At 49.9% G+C, this 25,946-nt stretch overlaps 13 protein-coding genes across 13 annotated transcripts; 6 read left to right on the forward strand and 7 right to left on the reverse strand.

The window, feature by feature from the left end:
- Positions 1-187: 187 nt before the first annotated feature.
- Positions 188-1,987, reverse strand: CTRU02_206596 (cytochrome p450 4v3; the record flags this gene model as incomplete). Its single annotated transcript, XM_070204741.1, has 3 exons — positions 188-308; positions 363-1,783; positions 1,838-1,987. The coding sequence occupies 3 exons, from the start codon at positions 1,985-1,987 to the stop codon at positions 188-190; spliced, it is 1,692 nt and encodes a 563-aa protein (XP_070061845.1).
- A 1,113-nt stretch (positions 1,988-3,100) lies between these two features.
- On the forward strand, positions 3,101-3,568 carry CTRU02_206597 (uncharacterized protein; the record flags this gene model as incomplete). Its single annotated transcript, XM_036730204.1, has 1 exon — positions 3,101-3,568. One exon carries the CDS (start codon positions 3,101-3,103, stop codon positions 3,566-3,568), a length of 468 nt encoding a protein of 155 aa, XP_036578177.1.
- A 553-nt stretch (positions 3,569-4,121) lies between these two features.
- On the forward strand, positions 4,122-6,207 carry CTRU02_206598 (uncharacterized protein; the record flags this gene model as incomplete). The annotated part of the gene is made up of 3 exons (XM_070204742.1): positions 4,122-5,125; positions 5,181-5,376; positions 5,413-6,207. The coding sequence occupies 3 exons, from the start codon at positions 4,122-4,124 to the stop codon at positions 6,205-6,207; spliced, it is 1,995 nt and encodes a 664-aa protein (XP_070061846.1).
- A 275-nt stretch (positions 6,208-6,482) lies between these two features.
- Positions 6,483-8,436, reverse strand: CTRU02_206599 (multidrug resistance protein; the record flags this gene model as incomplete). The annotated part of the gene is made up of 5 exons (XM_036730206.1): positions 6,483-6,536; positions 6,590-7,479; positions 7,546-7,783; positions 7,836-8,027; positions 8,083-8,436. The coding sequence occupies 5 exons, from the start codon at positions 8,434-8,436 to the stop codon at positions 6,483-6,485; spliced, it is 1,728 nt and encodes a 575-aa protein (XP_036578179.1).
- A 1,369-nt stretch (positions 8,437-9,805) lies between these two features.
- CTRU02_206600 (six-hairpin glycosidase) lies at positions 9,806-11,923 on the reverse strand (the record flags this gene model as incomplete). Its single annotated transcript, XM_036730207.1, has 1 exon — positions 9,806-11,923. One exon carries the CDS (start codon positions 11,921-11,923, stop codon positions 9,806-9,808), a length of 2,118 nt encoding a protein of 705 aa, XP_036578180.1.
- Positions 11,924-12,615: 692 nt separating this feature from the next.
- On the reverse strand, positions 12,616-13,104 carry CTRU02_206601 (uncharacterized protein; the record flags this gene model as incomplete). The annotated part of the gene is made up of 1 exon (XM_036730208.1): positions 12,616-13,104. One exon carries the CDS (start codon positions 13,102-13,104, stop codon positions 12,616-12,618), a length of 489 nt encoding a protein of 162 aa, XP_036578181.1.
- Positions 13,105-13,725: 621 nt separating this feature from the next.
- On the forward strand, positions 13,726-14,741 carry CTRU02_206602 (glycoside hydrolase family 35; the record flags this gene model as incomplete). Its single annotated transcript, XM_036730209.2, has 2 exons — positions 13,726-14,086; positions 14,245-14,741. 2 exons carry the CDS (start codon positions 13,726-13,728, stop codon positions 14,739-14,741), a joined length of 858 nt encoding a protein of 285 aa, XP_036578182.2.
- Positions 14,742-14,783: 42 nt separating this feature from the next.
- Positions 14,784-15,428, forward strand: CTRU02_206603 (glycoside hydrolase family 35; the record flags this gene model as incomplete). The annotated part of the gene is made up of 1 exon (XM_070204743.1): positions 14,784-15,428. One exon carries the CDS (start codon positions 14,784-14,786, stop codon positions 15,426-15,428), a length of 645 nt encoding a protein of 214 aa, XP_070061847.1.
- Positions 15,429-15,676: 248 nt separating this feature from the next.
- On the reverse strand, positions 15,677-17,287 carry CTRU02_206604 (uncharacterized protein; the record flags this gene model as incomplete). Its single annotated transcript, XM_070204744.1, has 2 exons — positions 15,677-16,050; positions 16,441-17,287. The coding sequence occupies 2 exons, from the start codon at positions 17,285-17,287 to the stop codon at positions 15,677-15,679; spliced, it is 1,221 nt and encodes a 406-aa protein (XP_070061848.1).
- Positions 17,288-18,870: 1,583 nt separating this feature from the next.
- On the reverse strand, positions 18,871-19,317 carry CTRU02_206605 (uncharacterized protein; the record flags this gene model as incomplete). Its single annotated transcript, XM_036730210.2, has 1 exon — positions 18,871-19,317. The coding sequence occupies one exon, from the start codon at positions 19,315-19,317 to the stop codon at positions 18,871-18,873; it is 447 nt and encodes a 148-aa protein (XP_036578183.2).
- Positions 19,318-20,417: 1,100 nt separating this feature from the next.
- On the forward strand, positions 20,418-22,016 carry CTRU02_206606 (Non-reducing end alpha-L-arabinofuranosidase BoGH43B 1; the record flags this gene model as incomplete). The annotated part of the gene is made up of 1 exon (XM_036730211.1): positions 20,418-22,016. One exon carries the CDS (start codon positions 20,418-20,420, stop codon positions 22,014-22,016), a length of 1,599 nt encoding a protein of 532 aa, XP_036578184.1.
- A 94-nt stretch (positions 22,017-22,110) lies between these two features.
- On the reverse strand, positions 22,111-23,016 carry CTRU02_206607 (uncharacterized protein; the record flags this gene model as incomplete). Its single annotated transcript, XM_036730212.1, has 1 exon — positions 22,111-23,016. One exon carries the CDS (start codon positions 23,014-23,016, stop codon positions 22,111-22,113), a length of 906 nt encoding a protein of 301 aa, XP_036578185.1.
- A 1,250-nt stretch (positions 23,017-24,266) lies between these two features.
- CTRU02_206608 (WD-40 repeat protein) lies at positions 24,267-25,304 on the forward strand (the record flags this gene model as incomplete). Its single annotated transcript, XM_036730213.1, has 1 exon — positions 24,267-25,304. The coding sequence occupies one exon, from the start codon at positions 24,267-24,269 to the stop codon at positions 25,302-25,304; it is 1,038 nt and encodes a 345-aa protein (XP_036578186.1).
- Between the last annotated feature and the right edge of the window lie 642 nt (positions 25,305-25,946).

Here is a 25,946-nt window from a genome sequence, read left to right on the forward strand (position 1 = left end):
CTGTTTCTTCTCTCATACTGGAATGATGTTTACGGAGAACACGCGGCCGGAGTTCGCTCTGCGGGGGTTCGGAAAGACTGATGCACAAGGGCCAACGGCGGCTCAGAGACTCTGCTCCAACCCCGGCAGCAACTCTCATCCGACCTCTGAGTCTGTGCACCACACTTTCTGACACTCAAAGGGGTTATCAAATCGCCATTTCTCTGCGTCGTACATGTACCGGCATGCCATCCTTGACGTGTGGTGTTCCATGCTCCGTCTGGTAGCACCGATGACCCTCAACAAGGACCTTTGGCCCTGTTTGCTTTCTGGAAACAAAAGTTTGTTAGCATTTTCTTGATTTTGGGCTTGCGTCAACTCACTTCAAAGCATCCCACTTATCCCAGGCGCAATCGATGTCGAACTCCCTTGCTAGGAACACCACCACCAGCTTCATTTCTGTCATGGCAAGCTCCTGTCCGATACAAATGCGTGGCCCACTTCCAAACCTTCTCCAAGCATTCTTCGGCGGGTAAAGCGGATCTTCCGTGTCCGTGGTCAACCACCGTTCAGGAATAGCCTCTTTGGCGCGGTGCCACAGTTCATCTGCTCGGGAGAGAGATCGAGAAGAATCGAAGAGCATGCAGTTATCCGTCGGGTATTTAACTCCGGTCTCTCGATCTACGATCTGATAGTGCGATGCCCCTTGTCGTAGTGCACCCACTGCGGGATACAGGCGTAGCGCTTCCTTAATGATGCCAGCAGTGTAAGGGAGAGAGTTCAGCAGGTGCGGGGACTCTGTCAACCTCGCACTCAATTCCGTTATGTCTTTTCCCAGCACTTCATCATGCTCGGCCCGTACCTTTGCAGCGATTTCAGGGTTCTTGCCTATGATATGCAACACCCAGCAAAGTGTTGTGGCTGTCGTATCATGGCCTGCAAACATGAAGAGCTTGAGCTGGCTCATAACAGTTGAGATGAAGAGCGAATCGATAGAGGGTGGCTCTTCGTATGCGGTATCCTTGATCGGCTTTATCGCCTGATCAACAATGGTCTTCAACTTATCGTCCCCCTTAATCTCCAAACGCTCCGTGACAGGAAGGTAGAGCTCCTTTCTCATGCTGGACCTATTCCTAGCGACCCTCCACATGCGTACAGGACTGTACCATTTGAGTGTGTCGATTATGTTGAAGTTGAACATGCACCAACCCATCTGGTCCATGAACGCTGCTTTCAGTTTGCTGGGGCCGTTCGTTTGCTCATGCAACTCCATGCCGAGAGTTGACCGCCCGATGATGTCAAGCGTAAGGTTCGTTGTCAGTTCTTGGAGGACGAAGACCGGGCCCCAATCGCCACCAGTCCCCGCGTGCTGTCGCACGATGCTGGCAAACGTCGCCACGTCGTAGATCATACCGGGGATGAGAGTAGTGACGTTCTTGATACTGAAAGCCGGGTTGAAGCGAGCTCGCCATTCCTTCCATGGTTCGCCTTCCATGCTGACCATGTCCAAGTTCTCTGTAATCGGTTCTATGAAGTCGAGGACATTATGACTCCGACTGACACTGGAATTGGATAAACATTCCGCCCCGGTCTCAGGGTCGAAGATGTAGATCACGGGTGGCGCTATCGGCCACGAGTCGATGTAGATGACTGGAGGACAGGATTTGCGGTCAGGAAAGAATGTCTTCCAGTTTTCACATATGAGTTGTGGGACATAGTTTGAGTGAATGTCTCTGGGTAGACCCTTAGTGAGCTTTGCGAGGGTAGGGATATGGCCAAATAGCAGTGAGTGAGGGAGCATGGGCTACATGGCGGTGAGCATCAGTATTCCAGCGTTAGAGTACCACTGTTTACTTACAACTCCTTTTTTCTTCAACCGCCGAAATTTTAAACGCACTTGGATCAGTTGCGTCAAGCTTATGGCAACGCCAAGCAACAAAAAGAGCACGCAGACGCGCAATACATCGCGGGTAAGCCCTCTGGGCGCCTCATTTGTCGAAAGAGCCATCTTCTGAAGTATGGGGGGTCAACAGCAGATTTTCTACAGCAGCTCAGCTCCGAAGCTGATGCAGAGCACCAGACCTCTTTATTCTCTGACCGGCCAAGAGTTACAAGAAAGTATGAGGGAATCCGGAGAGATCTTCATTGGCTTCGCCATGTATAGCCCCCACAACGCCACTAGCACATCAGCAAGCCAATACGCCAATAGACTGATTGTCTAAGACAAACTGGCCATGTTGGGGGTGGCATCTGCGGCGTGATGGGTATCAAGTGCACTGTTTTGGGAGACATGCATGTGGCCTATGCCGAGAGTCAACCGCCGCTGTGATGTGCGGATGCAGATCGGGAACATGCGTGTGCGACTGCATTGACCGGGGAGAAAAGCATATCGTAAGAAAAACAAGGGCAGTTCTAGATAAGACGCAGCCGAGCGAATCGTACATTTCCTATAGTATATCGCGGCTGTCATTCGCTTCTCATTGGAAGACTGGGTCGATGGGGTCAAGCTGAACCGAGTTCGTCAGCACGGGGTAATGTTTGTCTACCAATGGAACCCACCACAATGTGATCGATAGCCGCTTTCAAGAGTTGAGAAGAATCCCTTGCATGCTGCCGATTCATTTCACCATTGAAGGCTCGTATTCACCTTCTTGCAGTATCGGTCTGGAGGGCTGATACAACAAGCCGTTTTTCTTTGATGAATAATCAGCTTCTTCATCTTCATGAAGTATTTCAGACCAGCCTTCACGTGGTTTCGAAACCCATTTTAGAGAGTGTTGGGCACCTGCCTATTTTGGTTATTTTACATACCTAACGAAGCAAACTTCTGATGTTGCAAAACTGCTCCCTGTGTCGCCGAAATGAGTCATCCGGTGAAGTTGGCAATGAGGAGTGGCTTATACCACCGTTAATGGAACTGAAATATAACAATGTTTAAATATGTTCGGTGGGTTAGCTTCTGTGAGCAGCAAGATATTCGACTACGTGAACATATCACTGCCCAAGTCTACCAGTAGTGTCCCGTTTAATTTTCGAGACTCTAGAAGCTGACGATAAGCCAAGACTCGTCAACAATTCATCAACACTTCACACCACCATTTTTTTCATCCAAAAGCCAAAAATGTCCGAGATAGATCCCTCTCGCCCGGATATTACCGCATTCATGGCTCGCGCTTCAGCAGACCTTGGCACTTCCCTTCCGCCAGCAAAGGATGTTTCTACATTTGGTGACAACCCAGCCCTCGCCGATGAGCTCCTCGAGATTGTACTGCAAGGGAACAAGACCTCGACTACTAACTGGCCCATCCCTGACCCTCTTCATTGGGCCGTAGGGGATTTATCGGTCATCCTGGATGGTAAAGGGCAACCAAGGGCAATCATCCGGACGACCTCGTTTGTGAGGTGCAAGTTTAAAGATGTGGAAGAAGACTTTGCCTTGGCGGAAGGCGAAGGTGATTATGATGAATGGAGACAGGAGCATATTAAGTTTTTCAAAAGACAGGATGCGGAGTCGTTCAATGAGGAGGTAGAGGTGCTCTGCGAGAGGTTTGAGGTTGTATATCCTGTGCTATGTCAGAATGCCATTTAAGTATTCTGCCTAATTTTAATACAAGGCTTTCGTCAAGTAACGAGGTAAAGCTAAATGTACATAATGTTTGTACCCTCAAAAAAGCATCATGAATGTTCAAGCAGACATTTTCGGGCCAGGACAACCAAAAACAAAAGGATTGGGCCCTAACCAGGGATCGAACCTGGGACCTCTCCCAGAAAGAGGTATCAGAAGATAACCCTAAGGGAGAATCATACCGCTAGACCATCAGGGCTGATTGCTTGTTGTTGCAAATTTAGGATCGTAATCATTACTTCAAGCGTCATTTTGCAAATGTGGGAGGAAAATAGGGCTTTGGTGCGGAAGTGGGGCCACTCGGAACTTCAGCCAGCAACCCCCGGTTTTTACCCCTGTCTCCTAGTTCGGGGATATCAAGTGTAACGGTCTTTCAGCTACCCGTCACTTACTCCAGTTGTCCAGGTGGAGGTGCGCGTTAGATAAGTTACTCCTCATTCAAGAGGTTTTGGTTCAGACGCGGTGGGATCGCTGTGTCTGCTCCATTGCCTCTCTACTTTGAGATTCCTTGCATAACATGATTTCACCACTGTTACTTTGCAGCTACTGCAGCAAGATACCCCTCAGTCATTGCGACCTCAAGTCTGCTATCAGCTCACCCGGTGGAACCCCTTTCTTCCTACTTGGTCCATGGTCACGCATCAGTACCAGCTCATGTCCTCTGTGTGAAGTTGTGACTCGCGCCATCTTCGAAGCGCACAGGTTGTCGCCCGGCAGTGTAGCGCAAGGGGACGACGAGACGTTTGCTTTATGTTGGAACAATCAGTTGGGGCCTGGTCAACGGGGCGCTTTCAGTATCAACGACTCTACGAACACAGCCAGTGGCCAGTACGTCTGCTTCGTAAGCGATTCTTCTGATGGGCTGGAAGTTGCAAATGACGCATATTTTCTTATGCCAGCAGTTGGACCCAAGCTACAAATGTCGAGAGTCTCCAAATGGATTGACGCTTGCACGACAACACATCCCATCACCAAATGCAAAGCCCAGAATTATCAAGGATTTACATCGATATTTCCTAAATTGCAGGTTCTTCGGCTCGTCGACATTGACAATGGCAACTTGGTTGAGGTCTCAGACATTCGTCCCTACAAATATGTAGCGCTTAGTTATGTCTGGGGCGGAGTATCTAGCTTTAGGCTCACAAAGTCAACTTTAAGCCGACTTCTTCTCCCGAACTCAATCTCTCAAATACGGAATAGACTGCCGCTCACTATTCTAGATACCATCACGCTTGTGAAGCTTCTTGGCCTTCGTTACCTATGGGTTGATTTGCTTTGCCTTATCCAGGACGACCCGGATGATTTGAGTAGAGGAACTGCGGTGATGGACAACGTTTATGAGCGTTCATGGCTCACTGTCATCGCCGCTTGTGGTCATGATGCGAACTCGGGCCTACCAGCAGTGACGGGAACTCGAGCTCCGCAGCAGACCTTCCGAATTACCCCAACAGTGCGTTTTGGGTTGTATACGCCACTTGACTGGGCACTCGCTGCGACTGTTTACCAAACCAGAGGATGGACGTAAGGGCGTTCCTTCAAAAGACTACAATGATCACTGTACTAAACCCAGTGTCAGGTTCCAGGAACAAGCGCTATGTCAGCGGGCACTTTACTTTGTTGACAATAAAGTCTACTTTCGTTGCGGAAGTGAAGAGTTTTGCGAGCTATGTTTGGACCAACCCCGACTGGCGAAGAGGCGTGAGTGGGAGGAGCCATGGTCGCCGCCACAAGCTTTCCGACTTCGTAATCCAGTCCGCGACTGGGAAGATATTGTAAGCCGTTATTCAGATCGATTACTTACGGACCAGGGCGATGTGCTTCGGGCCATTGAAGGGATCATGAGGCGTGCTTCTGAGAAGTCAAACATAAGGTTCATGCAGGGGATTCCCATCCAGGCTCTCGACTTCTTTCTGCTGTTTGATGCTGCGTTTACTACCGTGTCGTCAAGAAGACGTCGCAACGGGTTTCCCAGTTGGTCATGGGTTGGTTGGGTGGGGAAAAGCCGCATCCGCCCTGGCCAGGGTCATCTCATTCATCAACTGCATCATTGGCTGAGGCAAAAATGCTGGATATTATGGTATGAAAGATCCACAAACGGCCACTTGAGGATATTGTCCGACCCTGTTCGCAATTCCCCAAGTGGGCATATCTACAAAGAAAGATTCAAAGCTCAGCTTCCATCCGGCTCCGGCGGGTTGCACACGATGCCGTCTCATGGCCAGTCACACCTTGCGCAAACACCGAGTTATTCTACTTTACAGTTTTGGACGTTGGCGATTTTCTTGGAGTTTTCTAGGAACGACTCGTGGTCTGAAGGCTACTTGAGAGGAGTCGACGGCCAGGTATGTGGTGAGTTAACTGTGGATAGCATTGAAGAAACACCGAGCTTCGATTCTTCAGGCCCATTTGAGATACTACTCCTGTCAGAAGCGGCGTCTGTACCACATCCGAAAACGAGGGAATCAGGCTACGATTACAATGTGATACTGGTCGAATGGGACGGCGATTTTGCAGAAAGGCGAGCTGTTGGGCACATTCGAGAATGGGCTGTGACTAAGAGCTTCTCTCCTGGTCCGGTTTGGAAGGAGTATATCCTCAAGTAGGTTATGGAGCAAACTAAAACTCATTTGTTGCTCTTGAACAGTTATCAAAACATGGCTCTGAATTATCACTAGAAGTAAAGTCGAGCTCTATGGTTACATTAGTAAAGTGCGGCGCACGCTGCTAACATTTATACATTTTTGACTCCAAGAATCAACTACCGCCTGTAGTACATGCATTGTTTTCGTTTCGAACGCCATTGTTCAATAAAAAGGCAACCGATTATTTTTCTTATTCTCATCGGCGATTCATTGCATCCACCATAATAAAGAAAACCTCACAAGTCTTTCCTTGCGTGCTTGCTGTGGTTCTTCCGCAGCTTCGGCCCAATCTGAGGATAATTAGCAAGCAATCAAAATCAATTTTTCACAATGGACAACTGACCTTGTAGAGAACAAAAGGGATAGGAATGAACACAATGGCAAGGAATCCGAGAAGCGAACTGGCCCAACCAACGCCCAAGTTGTTATACATGGCAGTAGCAAACAAAGGGAACCCGGCACCGAATGAGCTACGAAACAAATCGTTGCCAGCCAAGACGGATGCCGCGTATTCTGGGTAGGCATCTGGAAGATAGTTCAAGACCGAATTGAACAGTAGAAAAGATCCGATGCTGAACCATCCAGAACCAACGATGGGCATTATCCAATGAATGCTGGGCCTAGAGGACCAACCAAACCAGAAAAGGCAGATGGGGACTGCAAAGGCACCCACGAAAGCCGGCGGAAGGCGTTTCTCTGGCTGCAAATCCCCATTCTCATCGAATTGGGGCTCGAGATATCTATGCAAGTACCAGAAGAAAGGCGGTATGACAATCAGGGCTCCAATCAGAATGCCTAGGAAAGCCAAGCCTTCCAGACCGAGATTGAAGCCGTAGATCTCGCCAAAAACGATGGGGAATGACTCGAACCAGATGTAAAGCAATCCGTAAATAAGAGCAATGTACAGGTTGAGAAGAAAGACCATTGGTTCTGTGAAGTTCAGAGTGAAGGGTCGAACCAACGACATCGTGACGAGATCTTTGCTTGACATCGACTGCGCTTTGAGCTCGGGCTCGCACATGAGCTTTTCATTCCCAGTAATCTTTCGGAGACGACGTGTGCGGCGGTAAAGAATGTTGCTGGCACTTGTCTCGGGCAGGAAGAAGAACAGCAGGACCAGTGCAAAGCCGCTGAGCCACATCAGTTCCCAGATCGTCCAGGTCCATCCCTTGGACATGACTGCAAAGCCACCGACCAAGGGTCCCATGGTAGGGCCACAAACTGCCGCGATTCCTGTGATGTTTTTGTCAGTTGCGGCTGTTCTGGACAACATCTTTTACAAAGCCAGCCGAGACATACCCCATACGCCGAGCGCATAGGCGCGCTTTTTCGGTGACCATATGTCGGCCAAGGTAGCACCTCCCGTTGCCAAGACGGGAGAGCCCACAAAGCCAGTAATGAATCTGAATGCGAGCAGCATTCCAAAGTTGACCGACAGGGCAGTTGGTACTTGAAGAACGACGAAGAGGAATAGAGTTCCGATGTAGATGGGGTTACGACCAATCTGAGGAACCTCTGAGAGAGGACTCCAAAGCATCTGGCAAGGCGGTCAGAAATATGAGCTGCGTATGACTCTCAGGAGCACTTACCGGACCCAGACCGTATCCAGCAACGAATAGTGTGAGGCCAAGAACGGCTGCAACCTGGCTGACTCCAAAAACTTGCATAACGTCCATTAGACCAGCAGTGTAGATGGCCGAGCCGATGTAGACACCGATGGTCAGAAGACATATTTGGGATGTAATGAATACCTTCTTGAACAGCGACCAGTTTTGGGGGTTCTTTGTTGTTGTTAGATTCACTTCATCTTCTCTTTTCATTGAATTTCTGACATACCTCCGGGTCGTTGGGGAGGAAATCGACCAGGTGAACATTCTTTCCCTTCTCAGGATCAACCGTGGTACTTGTTAAATCATTGTACTCTCGGTTTTGTTCAGGAACCCTTGTCCTTGATGTATCTTGAGAGTTGTTCCCCCTATTTTCCGGGTTGTCGTCATTTCGTCGGTCGCCTTCGTTCTCGTCTTTCTCGGGCGGTTCAACCTGACCGTGTCGAGCAGCATTCACCGTCTTGTCTTCGTTGACATATCTCCGCCAGACGTCCGGGTTGCGTTCCTCGTAATATTTGAAAGCCTTGCCTCTTGTTGCGAATCTTACGATATGTCCAAATGCTGTGTCTCGAACAAGATCCATGTTGTTGACTTTCTGGTCGAGATCACTTGCAGCCAGCAATCATTCGGTTCGCTTGTTTTCCGGCAAGCGATTGCTTGGTTTTGTAATCTCTTCATTTTGACCCCCTGCGAGTACCGTCATCGATTGTGAGAGGGAAAATAGCCTTCAGGACCCTTTCGAAAAATTCTCCGCCGGCTACAATAGCGCGTCGCTCCGCCTGGATGGTTTGGCTCAAAGTTGAAATCATCAAGTGGAGTAAAAGGGACGTGCCTCCAACCAGATGGGATAAGATGATGATAAATCCGACATGTATGACGGAACAACTTTTCGCAAACTTCCACCCCCGTGCAAACTGTCAGTAGGAAATCTGGTATGCTGTGTGACCCGGTCTGATCAGTGCAATGTGCGTGGAGGCGCCGTTAGGATCAATGACATCAGGTGCGGACACTCGATCAGTGTTCACACCCGACCATCCCGGGTTGAGTCGTGACAGAGCCGATCTTGGCCCGCTCACTGCTCGGCGTTATCCACGCACACTGTTATTTTTCTGACCTTGATATCATCATTTTATGTGTAGAAGAAGTTTTGGCTGTGCAGTGCGGCGGAGCATCTTTCCCTAGACTGTCGCTGACTGATGAAGTTAGTACTCCGTACTACGAATACAACCTAACCGGGTGTTCAAGTTTAACAGCTGTCGTCATGCAACAAGTAGCTGCTGGCACCTCTAGGGCTGATTTGAAGCTCTTCTACTCTTGGCGACTCCGTTTATCCAATGGCACTAGCGCGAAATCGTGAAAACTATCACATCTTCACTGGTTTGTCTGTAATTCTTTGCAAATCAGTGGGTTCTTTCTGAAAGTGTTGATTTCACCCAAAGTAGTTTGAAACATCTATTTCCGAGGAGTGCTAGTCGATGGGTAAGGTCTGTATGCGGCTTAGCACTACCGAACAGATTGGACATCTGAAATCTGATGTGTTCCGGAAGTCCCCTCGATCCAGGAGTTTTCAAGTGTTATGAACCAATGTATCGTATTTGTGCTGCAGAATTTTATGTCTATCTTCCCAAGAAGCTCTATAATCTAAAGGTAAATCCCAGTACCACCTCAAAAGCCCTTTGGTTCCCTGTACTCGGGTACTCAATGAAGTAACGAAACACGCGACGAGGCTAATGAAAGCCCACGTTACGGAGTTTGTCTTGAATTATCTCAGGTGAGAATCACCATGGAGGTAGGACGAAGCATGCTGTTCCCTAATCCCACTGGAATACAAACGGGTAAATGCCACTAGTTGATATCATTGCTCTACATTGCTCTCGACTTGCTTGAAGCTATACAAATATTCATGGAAGCCAAGCCCATTCCCGCATACCTCCCCATTTCCCTTATTATCATTATTTGAAATTATTGTCCTCCTCAATCTGCAGCAAGTGCGCCAGAACCCAATCCTGATCATTCGCATAAGGGTCCTTGTAGTTTCCGTTACGGCCGTTGACCGAGGTAGGATAGATGTAAGCACACGACCCACGACCGTTGGCGTCGAACAAAATCAGATTGTTGCGAATGATTCCATCGGCAGTATCCAGCCATGTCTTGCTGTCGGTTTGGTTTCCTAAGCCCTTCCCATAGTGGTGGAGAGCAATGGCATTGATTGTGCTCCAGTGATGGGGGAACGTGTCTCCCCACATGCGGTCCTTGCCGAACCAGAATCCGTCCCAGTGGCGGATGGAAATGTCGTGGAGGTGGTAGTCGGGCTGTTTGCCTGCAAAGAGCAGCATCGTGTCCAAGTGCAGTTTGCCGGCCTCGAGCCACTTTTTGTCTCCGGTGTAACGCCATAGCTCGAGAAGCATGACGGCTGCGGGAGCGACGATGGATTGTTCGAAATTGACCTCGAATTCGGGGTAGTCTAAACCTCTCTTGACGATGACTTCTCCGTGGGCAATGTACAACTCCTTGGCTCGCTCCAGCCACTCCTTGTTCCCGTGCTTTTCGAGGGCTCGCAGGCTTTCGAGGATAGGAAGGCCGATAGCGTACAGTCCACTTCCTCCTTCAGCGTAGAAATTCTCTAGCGTAAGCATGAATCGCTCGATGGGGCTCTTCTCAGCAACAGGGCCGGTCAGGTTGAGATTCAGAGCGGCGACGGTGATGTGGAACTGCAAAACCCAGGGCCAGTTGTACAGGCGCTTACGGCTTGGGTCCATCCCGATGGGTCTGTCACGAACAGCCCCGTTCGCTTCTTGCAGCTTCGTCGATACGTAGGTGTAGTATTTCTCCAAAGATTCTCGTACTTGGGTATTTTCGGGATTTTTCTTCAGCCAGCGGGCCATGAGGATTCCCATTCCAACGCGCTCGCGTCCCGGATTCCGGTCAGTCGAGGTGTCCCAAGTGGCTAGCACATTGGCTTGATAGTCGAAGACGCGGTATGACCCTTCGGCGGGGGTGTTGACAGAATGATCTTGTTGGTTCTCGATGATGAATTTCGTTCTGCTGTTGAGGAGGTCATCAAACTTTGGAACGGTGTTCAAGTAGACACTTGAATTGTAGCCTGTGTCAGTAGAGATGACAAGAGTTGTTCTCGCTGGTCTGCCGGCGGTGAAGTTGTATCGGCAGACGGTGTCCTCGCACGTTACTGCCTGGCCATTGACCTTGGTGTTCGAGTTGATGGAAGCGCCCTTGAGAGAGATGGAAGCTGTTTCCCCAGTGATGTATGTGTAGGCGTTCGTCTCCACGTGGACGAACTGTTTAGACCGAGCAGCGCTCTGCTTGAAAAAGTCATCCCAGTCAGTGTGCCAGAACCATGTCCATTCAATCGTGCTTGATGCGCCTGCTTCCAGATTGGTAATAGACGGGTGAAGGAGAAAGACGCCTCGCGTATTGGACATGGTGACTGAGTCGCGCGACTCAATGCTGTAGCCGCTCAATGAACCTTTGGTGAGTACGAGCCCAAGATTGCGATAATTCCCACCCATCTGATCCAGCTTCACCCATGACGAGCTGCCGCCATTTGCCCAAACGTGGGCATGGGAGCGAGCCGTGACACAATCGGTTGTGTTTGTATAATGGTCATTGAAAGGTGTGTAAATCGCCAACGCCGTTGTTCCCCTGCTTGCGAGGTTCAAAGTACTGGCGCCTTTGTTCGTGAACGTGTAGGTCTCGGTAAACGACTGGTCATTGTCATTGACAGTTCGACTGACCAGGACCTCCAAGTCTCCTTCTTTGTAAACAGCGTCGAATGTGTTTCCATTTTTTGAGATCTTAGGGGAATTCCAATAGGTGCGGTGAAGTGAATCCTGGCCAAGGTCCGCGTAACCAAGACCCCAGCGGCTTCCGAGCGGCGACCAAGGCGCATTTTCATCGTTGCTGATCCAATTCATGGCATTCTTTGACTTTGGATCGGTCAGTGAGTAGAGGGCGCCAGTTTTATGGTCAATGTTGATGCGGAAGTCTTTGCTGGAGAGATCGGTACCGGCGACAAGGAGGCCCCCGAGGGACGAAATGAGGGAGAACTTCATCTTGACAGGCAGGAACGATATTGGATTCGTGTTCCAAGTCTACTCGTGATCTTCATTCCTGGCATCGTCGATTTTGTTTCTTCATATTTATATCGATTTAGCGCTTGGCTTCTCGTTGATCGTTGTCCCGAACCTGCGATGGCACATTAATTCTTTCTATTCTTCCATGACCTCAGCAGACGCAAAATAATGAAATCAATTATCCAGATTCTGGTAAATGCTTATCCAGATCCAGTTCCTAGATAACTGATCAATGGCAAAAAGAGCCGGAGTCAATCCGAGGCGCATATGCGGACTGTTCCAGCGTATCAGACATAAGAAAATGATGGCTCAATTTAGGGACAAAAATGTCCTGCTGTACCCCAACTGGAGAAGCAGATGCATAACACAAAGTCTAGTCACACATCACTGGGAACCCCGCGCTTGGCAACTTGATTGACGTTGTATACGGAGTAACTTGCTAGTTGATCTCGTCCTATTTAAGAGCGAGGACCATGAACAAATACCCTAAATTCGCCCGAAGCCCGCTACTCTTACTCCATGTTATGTCTCCTCCATCCCTTTGCCCGTGACCTTTTTAGATATTTCTTCCAAACTCAGCCTAATGTCGGATGAGAAGAAGACGTTGACATTGGCCGTGAGTGATGCGAAGGACCACGAAAACGAATGCAAGGTGACTACTTGATCTGCATTCAAGGAGCATCGATGCAAGCGAGAAGTATTCTCTCTTCATTGTCTGTGATGTGCGGAAAGTACTTGGGGTATTCCTTGTCGCGCAAGTGTCGGCGGCATTCGTCATTGCGAGTGAACGCCCGGTTGCAGTATTCGCAGACCTTCGTGGTGGCCGCCTCCTTGCGTTTGGGGCGATCGCGACGGTTGGCGTGAGCAACCGCAACGCGCTTATTGGCTTTGGCACGTTTGACAGCGCGGTCTGCAGCGATGCGAGCAATCTTTGCTTTAGCCTCAGCGATTTGGGCTTCCATCTCTGCCTCGAGAACTAGCTCCTTGTATCGATTCTGATCAGCCATGCGGATAATGCGTTTCATTTCCTCAAGACGCTCACGGCCACGCTGGGCCGCCTTATCCGCGGCATCAGCAAACATGACAGCCTCCTGAGAAAGGGTCATGATTTTCTCATCAAGCTGCTCAGTGTCCTGAGCCAGACCGGTTTGGATCGACATGGTGTTGCCGGGGTGCTATTGATACTATGAGTACCTAGCTAATAGGCAAGTGATGATGGAGCAGTGAGAAAGTACCTTGATCGGTTTGGAGTTGTAAAGGAATGTGTTATATTTGTGTTGATGGGAGGTAGGTAAAGGTTTGGTGGTGTTGCTGTGTAACGGAAAGGGAGGGAGAAGTGAAGTGGGATGACAACGCTTGGCACAAGAAAGTCAAGTAGCTTGGGCTCAGGTTCAGAAGGAACTGCTCCTGCTTGGTTAAGCACTCGATGAGGAACACAAGGTCGTTGAGTCATCCTACAGACTTACACATAGGGTTCCCTGAAACTACGGCCAGCTCACCTTTGTTTTCTTGCCGGCGCCCTTCACCCAATTCGCCTTGTAAACCTGCCTGGACATTTTTATCACACATTTCTATCCAAATACTTGGCCTTAGGTTCATCCTCTAGCAATTTCTGGTTTTCTCTTCCGATATTTTCAACCTCAACACTATTCCTTGCATCCGTATCATTCATCGTACGCCAGTACATTACTACGTGCAACGCTAAGCTAATTTAGCAAGGTAGTGAGAGGATTCTGCATTCAAAGATATACAAAAGCTGATAGATATATAGAACAGCAATGATGGAAGACCCCTCTTCGGAGAACAACCTAACAAGAGACGGCGTTCCCAAGCCTATCCCGAAGGTGGTGAGAAACGGCACGTCCTATCAGCTCCTGGTTGATGGAGCCCAGTTCATAATCCTTGGCGGGGAGCTATCTGCTTCCTCTATGACCTCTGATCTCTATGTCTCCCGTCTCTGGGGCAACATTCGTAGAACCGGAGCCAATACCATCTTTGGTGCGGTTGCATGGGATACCATCGAACACATCGAGGGCCAGTTTGATTTCTCCACCCTGGACAACATCATTATACAAGCGCGCGAGAATGAGATGCGTATGGTGTTGCAGTGGTTTGGGTCTCTCAAGGGTGGCCACTCTGACAGTAAGTAATGCGTTCCGCTTTTCATATCCTCGTTTTGTTTTCGGGCTGTCGCGATGTGGCTTCTTCGCCAAGGTCACATGGTTTTGCTGGTCTTGAGCGACACTGTCCCTCAGTTCCATGTTTATAACTTCACATTTTAATCACCGTTATACCTCCAGACCTCTCTGACTACGCCCCTCCTTGGGTCAAGCATGACTCGAAACGTTTCCCGAGAATGAAGATACGTGACGACATCTACAACGATGAGGGAGAAGTCATCGGCAAGGCCAAGCGTACAATCGAGTCCGTTTCCCTTTTCAACTTTGAGCTTCTCGACGCAGAAAAGACAGCTTTCCGGTGTCTAATGAAGCACATTCGATCCATTGACAAACACAAACGCACTGTCATCATGATTCAGGTTGGCACTCATATCGGTCTCACACGGGACTTCCGCGACTATTCGGTGGCCACTAACGCTGCATTTGGAGGTGATGTCCCCAATGATTTCATGGCTTACTACCAGAGCCTAGGCTCTGCTATTGATGTCTCCGAATCTCACACTTGGAATCAGTTTGCCATTGACGTTGACGAAGCGGAAGAGCTTTTCTCTGCCTACACCTTTGCCTCGTACGTCAACTCACTTGCCAATATGGCAAACGAGAGTATCCTCTTCTAATTTTTACCGACGTCGCTCTCAAAGACGCTCAAGGCATCTTCTATGGGTCCCCGCAAGATAAGAAAAGCATTGGAATTTGGAAAGCATCTTGCTCCCAAAGTCGACTTCATTGCCCCACGCATGCTTCATGCACCGTACGAAAAGACGTGTCAGGCCTGGGGCAGCGAGAACAAGCAACCTCTTCTCATCCAGGCTCATCCTCAGGGCCAAGATGACATCTGCAATCTATGGTCTGCTTTCGGCACACACGCTGCCATCGGAGTCGTCATGATGAAACTAGACCGCATCGATATTACACAAACGCACATACCAGCTCATTACAAGTTCTTGAGGCGTCTGACACCTATACTTTTGGCGGCTCGTCAGAACAATAAGCATGTAGTGGGCTTCTCATTTGGCCCCTCCAACAACTTCGGGGCCCAGACAAAAACGCCTATCAAGACCACTTTTGACGGGCTTCGCATCATCATCGACCGCTTTGTCGATGCTGGACACCGTGGTGGAGGATGTGGTCTCTTGATTGAGCGCGAACATGGCAAGGTCCTCCTCACTGTACATGGCTACCAACTGAAAGCTAGATCGGTCTCTCCGAAGGCGGTTTTCACTCGGGTCCTCGAGTTTGTTAAGAAAGAACTGGAGGCTGGACAGCCTGGGAATCTGCGTACTCTACGCACATTTCATGCTTAGGAGACCAACGGCAGCTGTGTGGCCCAGATGCCTTCAGCCAACCCCATGATTACTGAAGTTAAATTCTACCCTTTGAGCGAATGATTTTGTATGGTACTGGGCGAAGTGGTTACTACTCGTCTGTGGAATTCATGGTGACTTGGAAATCAATGTAGCGTCTCGCATGAGGTCAATCATCCTTCTTGCACCTTGGGCTTTCCATGTTGCCATAAATTCCACCTTTCAGCGCTAGCGACTAGGTAATTAGACTAAAACCTCACGCCGGGCGGCAACATAATATCAGGTTCCGGCGCAATCTCATCCAGCCTCTCCATCCAGTATGCGAAGTCTTTCTTGTCAAACTTTCTGTTTTTATCCTCATCCTCATCCTCGGAATCTTCATGTTCCCACCTCACACCAATTTCTTTCGCTGCCTGAAGCTCGACGATTTTATTCGCCTTGAACCCCTCAATAACAGAACGCATACGTGGAGCCCAATGATCTTTCAAGAAAGGGATCAACCTGGCGTTGCACTTGCATCGTTCTTCAAAATCAGCCACAAGATCCTCCATCAACTCTAACAGCTCCTCGTCTTCTTTTTGAATTTCCTCAATTTCATCGTGGCTCAACCCTCCCCACCTTCCTATGCTATCAGAGCAACAAGTGTGCCGACAATCTAAGGCTTCAAAGGTGAAATATCTCAAAATCGCCCGGTAGATCCATTCATATCCTTCGCTGCGGTACCGATGTAATGGAATCAACCCAAAAACTTTCTGGCAGATGCTGAGCCTTAACCCATTTTTGTAGATCAAGTCTCTTGCGTCACCGGTCCATGACAATGACGCATCCAAGAACATGGTCAGCGGAGTGCATCCTTCTAATGAGCAGTAACACGAGCAATTGTCGACATGCCGCTGGCAGAAGATGGCGTCTGAAAGCAGTTTAGAGAGATTTAATTCCACTTTAGAAGAATAGTGACTGATGCTGAAGATGCCGAGAAACCCCATAAAGATGTGCAATATTGATGTCGAACTTTCACCCCGGATCATTGGTTTCGAGGATTGTGACAGCAATGGAATATCGTGGACCTTGCCAAGCCACCATGTGATATACTGAGCCATTTGAACTGCAACACCTAGAGTCTGCGGAACTCCAATGTCTTGAACAGCACGATTGACTTGGTTTATGATGTCGCTATCGTTCCCAATGTCATCGAACCCGAGTCTCCAAGCGAATTCTGCGCTATCTCTGTTGGAGATAAATGCATAGATGGACTTGGCATCAGGCTTGGCTTCTTCACTTTCATCCCATACTTTCAAAGACTCTGGGACTGTGCAAGACCGCATTTGGAGATGATGTTGGACCAGACCGGCATTGCGGTCCAGCATACGGGCTTCAGCTAAGTCGAGAAAATCCATCTCTTGTTGAGAAAGGACATCCTTCGCCAGCTTGGCCAGTCCTTGTCGTCTGATGCTGACTTCCCGTATCACTTTCTGTTGAACGATGATTGATGGGCTCTTCCTCTGCCAGTCGCCCACCCCGAGTGCGAGATTCAATGATGTTGGGTACAACGCACAGCCCGCACCGAGAACAACGTCCAGAATGGCGCAACCGTTGCATAGCTCTGACTTCTTTAGCTTCTTGTTTTTGCATGATGTGTGCATGCTCTCACATGTCGCATAGTCTATAGGACGGAGGTCACCCTTGTCCCGAGCGTTGAGAATGGTAGCGTCAGAATACGTCAGGACAGAGCGCAGAATGTCGACGTTGCCCATTAAAACGGCGATATGGATTGGAGACTGCCCCAGATGGTTTGTTTCATTAACGGATCCCGGATTGGCCTTCAAGATTTGATCGATTGAAACGTAGTCCTCTCGCATGATTGCTGTGGAAAGAGGTCCAAACCCCAAAACTGCGCCGAGCTGTTAGCAATTTGCTCAGTCTTACGTAAAAGGCATTATCAGGGCTCCATCTACCTTCAGTTACCTGTGGATAGCACTTTACAAATTGATTTAGGCTGATCTGCTTTGACGGTCTTTCAATGAATTCATATCGGAAGCTCCCTTCAGCGTCTACTTCGGCACCAGATGACTCAAGTGCCTTGATCGTTTCGAAAACGGCATCGCATGGTTTCAGCCATTTTGATCCAATCACTGATGCTAAAGGCGTACTAGAAACATCTTTAGAAAAACTTACGTCATCATGGTATATATCCATAGAAGAGTAAGTTTAACTCACTATTCTAATCTGTCACGTGTGTTGGCTGAAAGCTTGAAAGACAACAAGGATGTTACGAGGCGCGTAAATTTTCCAGTGGTTTCAAAGTCATCTGAACGATAGTTCTATCACGACGGGGTAAGGCCGAGAACTAATTGACGGTTATTCAGGGGATGATTTACCTTTAAACTGAACGTCACCCACGTCAACAGGGACATGCCGTACGAGTCAACGTCAGAAGGCGATGCCTTGTTCTCGGCGTAACAAAAGAACAATCGCTTCCAGCAAGATTCCAATAAAAGCCGGTTTTCTTCGTCCTTCATGTGCAATCCATATACCCGAACGTTATCTATAGCAATCTGCATGATTCGAAACGCGGGGGATGTTTGCCGATCCACAGTTGCAATCCACTTCAGTCCCAAGTCAAAACTTGACCCTCCCGCTCCGGATTTCATAGAAAACGTAACTTTAGTTGCCACTTTGAGAAGGCTTCGTATCGCCGGGACAGTAATACCGAACACTCGGTCGCGGCTGTGCTCCGCCGGCACAACGCGAGCTAGGGGGCACTCCGGGGTATGATAAAGTGTTGAACGCATATCGCTGTCCAACGACAACGGTCCCCAATAAGCCCGAGTACGAGACCTCTTTTTTCTTATCGGACAGAGACAATAGCGTTGTTCCTCGATATAATCGCCTCGAGTTGCGATTTGCCGTCTTGAGATCGGTGTTGCGGCAGCTGCCGGTATGTCTGGTTCCAGAACTGCATCGCACATTGTCTTCAAATCTGCTGGCTTGGCGACCAATCGAGCAATCTGGCGATTTACGTTGTTTTTTTCTGCTGCATTTTCAAAGACCCCTTTGAGAATCTCTTCCATTCTTTCCATTCTCCTAGCTATTTGTGACACCTCTTGTCGAGTATGGGTGGTATTCTCGTCACTGTGAATAACGACTTGAGTCGTCTGAAGCAAAGTCTCGGTGTTTCTGGTTACAATTGCAGTCGTAGTGGTGGTTTGCGCATGTATTTCTGGAACAAGTTGTTCGGAACGGTCTGTGAAGGCGTGTATTTTATCAATGGTATCTGACATTGATGATATTCTTCCTTGTGTATCTTCAACTGCCATGTCAATGGCTGCAAGATGTGTCTGTAAGCTGTCTACGGCGTCATGTGTTGCGACAGAGATATTACTGGTAAGTTCACTGAGTCAGTACTCTCCAGGATTCAGTTCAGGTGTAGAGTCAGATCAGCTTACATCCCGAACGCATGGAGAGCGGTCTGCAGTACTTCATTCGTAGAGATCATTCTCTTCTCAAGCTCTAAGAGCTTTTCGCGATGGAAAGGGTATGCGACCTGTTTCCCTTTACCCTTGAGTCTGGACGAGAGTGTGTCAGCTCCAGCATCTGGGTCTTTCAAGCTCAAGACGACAGCTTCCAGGGCCTTCAATTCGTTTATACAAGAGTTGACGCAGATATCAACTGCTTCGTTCGTTGTCGCATTGGCGTTCTTGCGCGAAGATGTCGCATCATCGATTGCATTGATGCACTTTTGCATCGTTTCCGCATGTCGCCTCGCCGAGTCGAGCTCGCCCTTTCTGCCCTTCACAGCGTTGACGTATTTTGAGATTTCGCCGTATAGCTGCAAACCAAGCGACACCAACCCGACGGCTGTGCCGGTAATGCCCACCGGTTCGGCCATGGCCAGCTCAGTCACGGTAGGAAAGAGAAGAATAGTTTGTCGGGGAGGATTGTGTTAAGGAGGGGAAGCAGCGTAAAATATCAGGCTGGCGAGGAGATTCACCTGCAGGTTTGACCACGTGCCGAAGAAAGCTGCGCCACCGTTGGGCATATTTCTCTTTTCCTGTCATACCAACCAAGGCTGACATGAAAGCCCAATGCCAATCACTGTTCAACTTCCAACAACCAATGTAACTTGGTCTTCCAATCTGCCGGTGAGAAAGGCTTCTGCAGCACCTTATTGGGCCACTTCATGATGCAAGATACATACATATGGCCAGAAGGACCTGACTTGAATGAGAATCTGTCCAATCAGCCCTTGATAAGTCTTGGTTCAACTCTGAATAACGCAAATCTTGAAAACTTCGAGGAGAAAAGGATTGGCCATGACCTTGTGTAAATGATTTGAGTGCTAACGGTCTCATTTTACAGGCGCTCAATTAAGCATCTGCTAAAAGAAAAGAAAAGGGATGAGCAAAAGACAAGAAGTAAGAGAACAGTCATATTTTGGCAAAGATACTTACACGAACAGCTATGCCAATGTCAGGTATGGCTCATAATTCCTGTAGCTCGCATGTTGAATCAACCAAATGATCATAGCTAACCGGCTTTCACAAGCGAGACGTGATTTATGAATCCTTCAGTTGCCACTGATGAAATTTTCAGCACGATCTCGTTGCCGTATTGGGAACTCACCCGTCCAACACCAGATAATAAGAAGCCAAAAAGGCACATCGGATGTAGCATCATTTCTGATGCTCTCCGATGTGTCATCAGCCTTATTTCGCGTCAATCCGGAAGTGATCCGAAAGCGAAGTGGTCGACAGAGAGTGCAACTTCTTGGCACCATTTCCCGAAAACTAGACATTTTGAGATGACGGACGTTGATCTACCGAATAACATCATGCAACCGGATGACATTACCCCACCATGAAATGGCATGAACGGCTACGACGATGGCAACCCAAGGAACTCAATTGTCTATATTAATGTCAAGGAGCTCGCTCCGTTACTCGACATCTTCGTCTCCACAGGAAGTCCACGTCCTAAGTCCTTCACGACATGCAACTGACCAACCTCTTCCTGGTGGCCACCGGCCTGTTGCTCGCAACCGGCTCATCAGCCGCGAGCGTCAAGAAATGTCGCGACGAGACCTTCCAGAATCCCGTCTTGTACGAAGACTACCCCGACAATGACATCTCCGTCGGCCCCGACGGCGCATTTTACTACTCGGCCTCCAACTTCCACTACAGTCCCGGCGCGCCCATCCTCAAGTCTCTGGACCTTGTCAACTGGGAACCCGTAGGCCACTCCATCCCCCGCATGAACTTTGGCGACGGCTACGATCTTCCCCCGGGCGGTCCTCGCGCGTACCGCGCAGGAACGTGGGCATCGACGCTGCGGTACAGGAAGAGCAACGGGCAGTGGTACTGGATCGGATGTACCAATTTCTGGGTTACCTGGGTCTTCACGGCCTCGTCGGTTGAAGGGCCGTGGTACGGCAGGGGGAGTTACGGGTGGGATGGTCTCTGCATGTACGACAACGGGTTGCTGATTGACGACGACGACACCATGTACGTCGTGTACGGCAACGGACAAGTCAAGGTCTCGCAGCTCAGCGCCGACGGTCTCAGCGTCGTGAGGTCCCAGCAGGTCCTCCAGGCGTCGGACGTCAACACGGATACGGTGGAGGGAAACAGAATGTACAAGATCAACGGCACCTACTACATCCTCAACGACCAGCCGGGATCCACGACGTACATTTGGAAATCGAGCAGCCCCTGGGGTCCCTACGAGGCCAAGATCCTCGTGCAAAACGTCGCGCCTCCTCTGGCGGGCGGCAACTCTCCCCACCAGGGCAGTCTGATCCAGACGAAGAACGGAGATTGGTACTTCATGTCCTTCACCTGGGCCTACCCCGCCGGTCGCATGCCGGTGCTGGCTCCCATTGTTTGGGGAGCAGACGGGTTTCCTTCTCTTGTCAAAGGGTCGAATGGCGGATGGGGTTCGTCGTATCCCTTGCCGCTCCCTGCTCAGCCGCTATACAACTGGACGCGGACCTACAAGTTCGAGACGGAGCTGGGCCCGACCTGGGAATGGAACCATAACCCCGACGTCGCGTCGTACCAGGTAAACAACGGCGTGACGCTGAAGACGGCGAGTGTCACCCAAGACTTGTACTCTGCGCGCAACACGCTTACCCACCGCATCCACGGAGAGTTCCCCAAGGGCACAGTCAAAATCGACTTCAGCAAAATCGCAGATGGCGACCGATTCGGACTCGCCGCGTTCCGGGACCAGAGCGCGTACATCGGTATTCACCGCGAGGGGAACCAGTACACTCTCAAGGCGATCCACGGCCTCATCATCGACGAGTGGTCCGGAAACCCAGTTGCGAATGGCACGGAAGTAGCTTCGGCTCCTGTGCCGAATGGTGCGACAAAGGTGTGGTTCCGCGCGGAGCTCGATGCCCGGCCGACGGGCACTCGTGATGCCAACTTCTTTTACAGTTTCGATGGTGTTCAGTTCACGAAGCTTGGCGGCACTTACCAGTTGTACTCTGGCTGGGCATTCTTCATTGCTTACCGCTTTGGTATCTTCAACTTTGCCACGAAGGCATTGGGAGGGTCTATTCACGTGGAATCATTCACTTCAGCTTGATAGCAGATAGTTTCCATTCTCTCATGACAGTTTAAGTAACACGAACAATCAATATTTGAGGTAAACACTTTTTATTTTTATTTTTTTGCATCGCCTATGAACGTGCCTCGGGAGTGAGAATACGCCTCTCGATCAACCCCCGTGCAAAGTGAACAATGCCTTTGACGGCAAGTCTAGCTATCGTATCTCCTCCCTCCAGCCGCGGGTTAAAAGAACAAACGACAAGAGAAGTCGGCTCCGTCTTTGTAGGTATCGTCCCGAGACAGTTCAACAGGTCTTGGCCATCCAGTCCACCGGGTGAAGGCCAGTCATTCGCACGGCCCAGCGACTCATCCAAGACGTCCAAGTCAAGATGAACATGCGTCTTTCCAAAGCGTTTCCGGTCTAAAAGAAGCCCCAGCTCCCTGCCAAAATCGACCTTTTTCGAGGCGTCACCCCAAATCACATCCACTCCAGCCTCCGTGACCGCCTGCCTCTGAATCGGAGATACGTCCCGCAAACCGCAATACGCAACTCGGTCGAGACTCAGCGGCGCATGGCCAGGTACGGATTTCATGAGGGTATGCCAACTCGATCCGCTCAACATGGACAGAGCCATGGCGTCGAGGTACCCATTCTCGTTGGTCGACGGCGTATCGAGGTCGTCATGCGCGTCGATCCAGAGGACGTTCAGATCGGGTACGGAATTACTGAGTCCAGCAGCTACGGCGGCGCTCGCGTTGCAGTTGCCCGACAAGACGAGGGGGAAGGAGTTTGACGTGACGGCCTGCGAGACGCTGGTAGAGATGCGTCTCATGACCTCAAAAGTGCGTCCGATCTCGCCCTCGAAATCATCCACAGGGCCGATGTTGACGAAATGTATCGGAACAAGACTCTCGAGCTTATCGGCCAGTCCATGAGACAAAATGCGCAACGGGCCGCCGCCGACTCTGTGGTCGTACAAGCCGACGTGGTAAGGGGCGACGATGACCGTGATGGAAGTGAACGGCATGATGTGCATAAATACGAAACTATGCTCTGTGCTTCTTGATCTTAGAGAATTGGATGTAAGACATACACTATGGCAGAATCCGTTGATATAAGCTTATTTTGCAACTCATCTCGAGCCGTGCGTCATGTCAGATGAAGCCGGGATCTGGACGGCCCCGCATCGGGTTTTGGTTAAAGGACGGAATATATTTTGCTCCCTTACAAATCAACAATGAACCCATCGAGTCATTTTGACGGACTACTCCGTTCTTTAAACGTAAGACTTGAGATTTTTATCGTAGCTCCCCCGGCTATCTTCCGGACCCACACTGTCTTTGATCCGGAAGAGGTCTACTTACCTCTGGTTGCAGGAGACATTATCCAACAACAAGAAAACAACGTCAATATTGGAAAGACTTTGAAAAATCAAGGAATGCAGATACATATGCAGACACATGGGCAACGACAGTTCCGTTACCGCAGCGCAGCAAGCGTAACTTTGAACAAGTATTAGTCGACAACGGCAACTTACACGGCAAGCATATCACGCAGCTCGTGTCGTCATGGAAAGGGTGTTGACAAATACTCCTGGAATGAGAACCGCTATATTTAGGTCCTGTTCAAATCATTAACCTTTTTATATCCGATCCTCGGGAATCTTACTTTCAGGAACCACTTTCGACAATTCATCGACATCAAAGCAACGGCATACAACACAACAGTCCAATCACATCTTCGAAAACGAACCGTCACAGGGTCATTCCAACGCTCTTTGCTGCACGCACAGGACTCTGACGTGCATCCAAACCTAACAAATGACAGCCGTCAACCGTAACTCCGTTCCGGCTCCGGGGACTTGAAGTATCCCGCGAGAAGAAGAAAAAACGAAGAAACATTTGCTGAAGCACTGGCCCGAGCTCGGTACACAGCGACGAACAAGTGGCCCGACAGATTCACCCGAAATGTTTCTCGAAAATCAAAAACGACGGCAGGGTACGTGCACATCCGAGAGCATGCAGGTCCCAGATGCAAACGCTTGATGGACAGGCTATTTCAAGCCAAAAGGCAAAACGACGCAACGAAACACGGAATGAAACTCTAGGTGACAGCTCCGTTACCCCGGAACTCACCGCGTGGTAAACTTACCGGGTGAGCAGAGAGACAGAGAGAGCTAAATGTCACCATGGCCCCACGTCATTCGACATACGACGCGTTGAAAAGGACGCATTCTGAACCGTCCATGTCTACAAACATTACATTGGCGGACTGACGACCCTGGCAATGTCGCATGACGATGGCCTCAAGGAGCATCAATATAGCCTGCCTGAGCCGATATGCGTACAATACAGCTTCTCGCAGCTCGTCCCCACAGGACAGGGCATCAGCACGCAAATCCGTCTACTGAGTGTATGCGACACTCTCTTCATCACAGTGCACGGCGATAGGGACGTTTTGGTATGGGACCTCACACGCAATGCCCCTCCGCAGAGGGTGGAAATAGACTTTGTCATGGACCGGATCACGGGAATCGCCTTTTCGCCATCCAACAACAATGTGATAGCCGTCTCGTTCCAGGACGGCGCCGAGCACGGCGTGTTTGCGTACGACTGGAGCAACAAAACCACGGAAGCCGTGTTCGGGACGGGGTCGGATTTTCACTCTGTCCAGTTCTCGCCCGACGGGAGGTTGCTGGCGTGGATATCGGCCGGTAGCATTGACGTCTGGGAAACAATCGTCAACACCCACGTCATTACCCTCCGAGAGGGCAAGAACAAGACAAATGGCCTGCCGGTATCAAAGTTCGCCTTCACACCGGACTCGAAGGAAATCGCAACGCTCGATCGCTCGGGAAGAATGACGACGTGGGACGTGCCGAGGTGGCTGTACTTGAAGGAGTCTCGCGCGAAAGCGGCATGGGACGGTGTCGGGCGGGAGGCAATGCAGTTGGTTGCGGATGGTCGGCGCGTGATGGCGTCGTGTCGACAGACGGACGGGACGAGTCCCTGGACGTGGAGGCTGACGACATGGTGGCCGGAGAATGGAGGCCGGGGAGAGCTCGAGATGAACGGATGTGCATTTGCATGGCTGCCACGGCACGGTGCCTTCGTCGCGACGGTGCAGGCGGATGGTGGCAGACTTCGAATTCGAGATGCTCGCAATGGTGTCTGCCTTGATCAATCAACGCAGGGCATCGCGAAGACAGGCAAGACGCCGCTTGTTGTAGCCGCAACGATTGCAGTGGGTGATCGGGTAATGGTGACACAAATCGCGAATGGGAGGACGACGGTGTGGCATCTAACGGCTGCCATTGACGAATAGCGACGAATAGACTGCAGTGCAAGGCTTCATGAGGATCCGTACGAGGGTAGTGACCGGCACGCCCTAAGGGCTTGGAGGTATATAATTCAACGAGGAGGATGGTATCTGTGTGGTTATCGTGTACTGGTGTTAGCCCTATGCAAATATGGTAGAAAAGATAAGGCTTTGGTGACGATAGGTATGATCTCATGGCCCCCAAAGAAAAAGTGAAAATGTCCAGGCTTCGGCCAAGAAAAATAACACAAATTTCGACCTTCAAAATCATCAATCACCTTCGGGAGGGTGGCCGAGTTGGTTATGGCGCCAGGTTAAGGTCAGCTTAACATCTGTTTCCTGGTGGGGCAACCCGCGCGAGTTCGAGTCTCGTCCCTCTCATTTTTGAGATTTTAACAATCTCACAGCGTGATGGTTCACTTTTTCTCCGTCGTTACAACATTTTTGCTCTTGAAATCCAACCTGGGACATACTCGCCGATGTGTCTTTTTTGCCTCAATAATCGGGACAGATATTGTTAGGCGGCCGAGCAGGTGGAGAATAATTGTACGGTCCAGAGTGGGGCTTTCGGATACGAAGAACCTTTGAGAAGTTTGCACAGGTGGGGCCGAGACCGACGAGACGCCGTTGACCAACCAGGGCCGTTTA

This window comes from Colletotrichum truncatum (assembly GCF_014235925.2).
Source record: "Colletotrichum truncatum strain CMES1059 chromosome Unknown Contig_0003, whole genome shotgun sequence".
NCBI classification, from domain to species: Eukaryota; Fungi; Ascomycota; class Sordariomycetes; order Glomerellales; family Glomerellaceae; genus Colletotrichum; species Colletotrichum truncatum.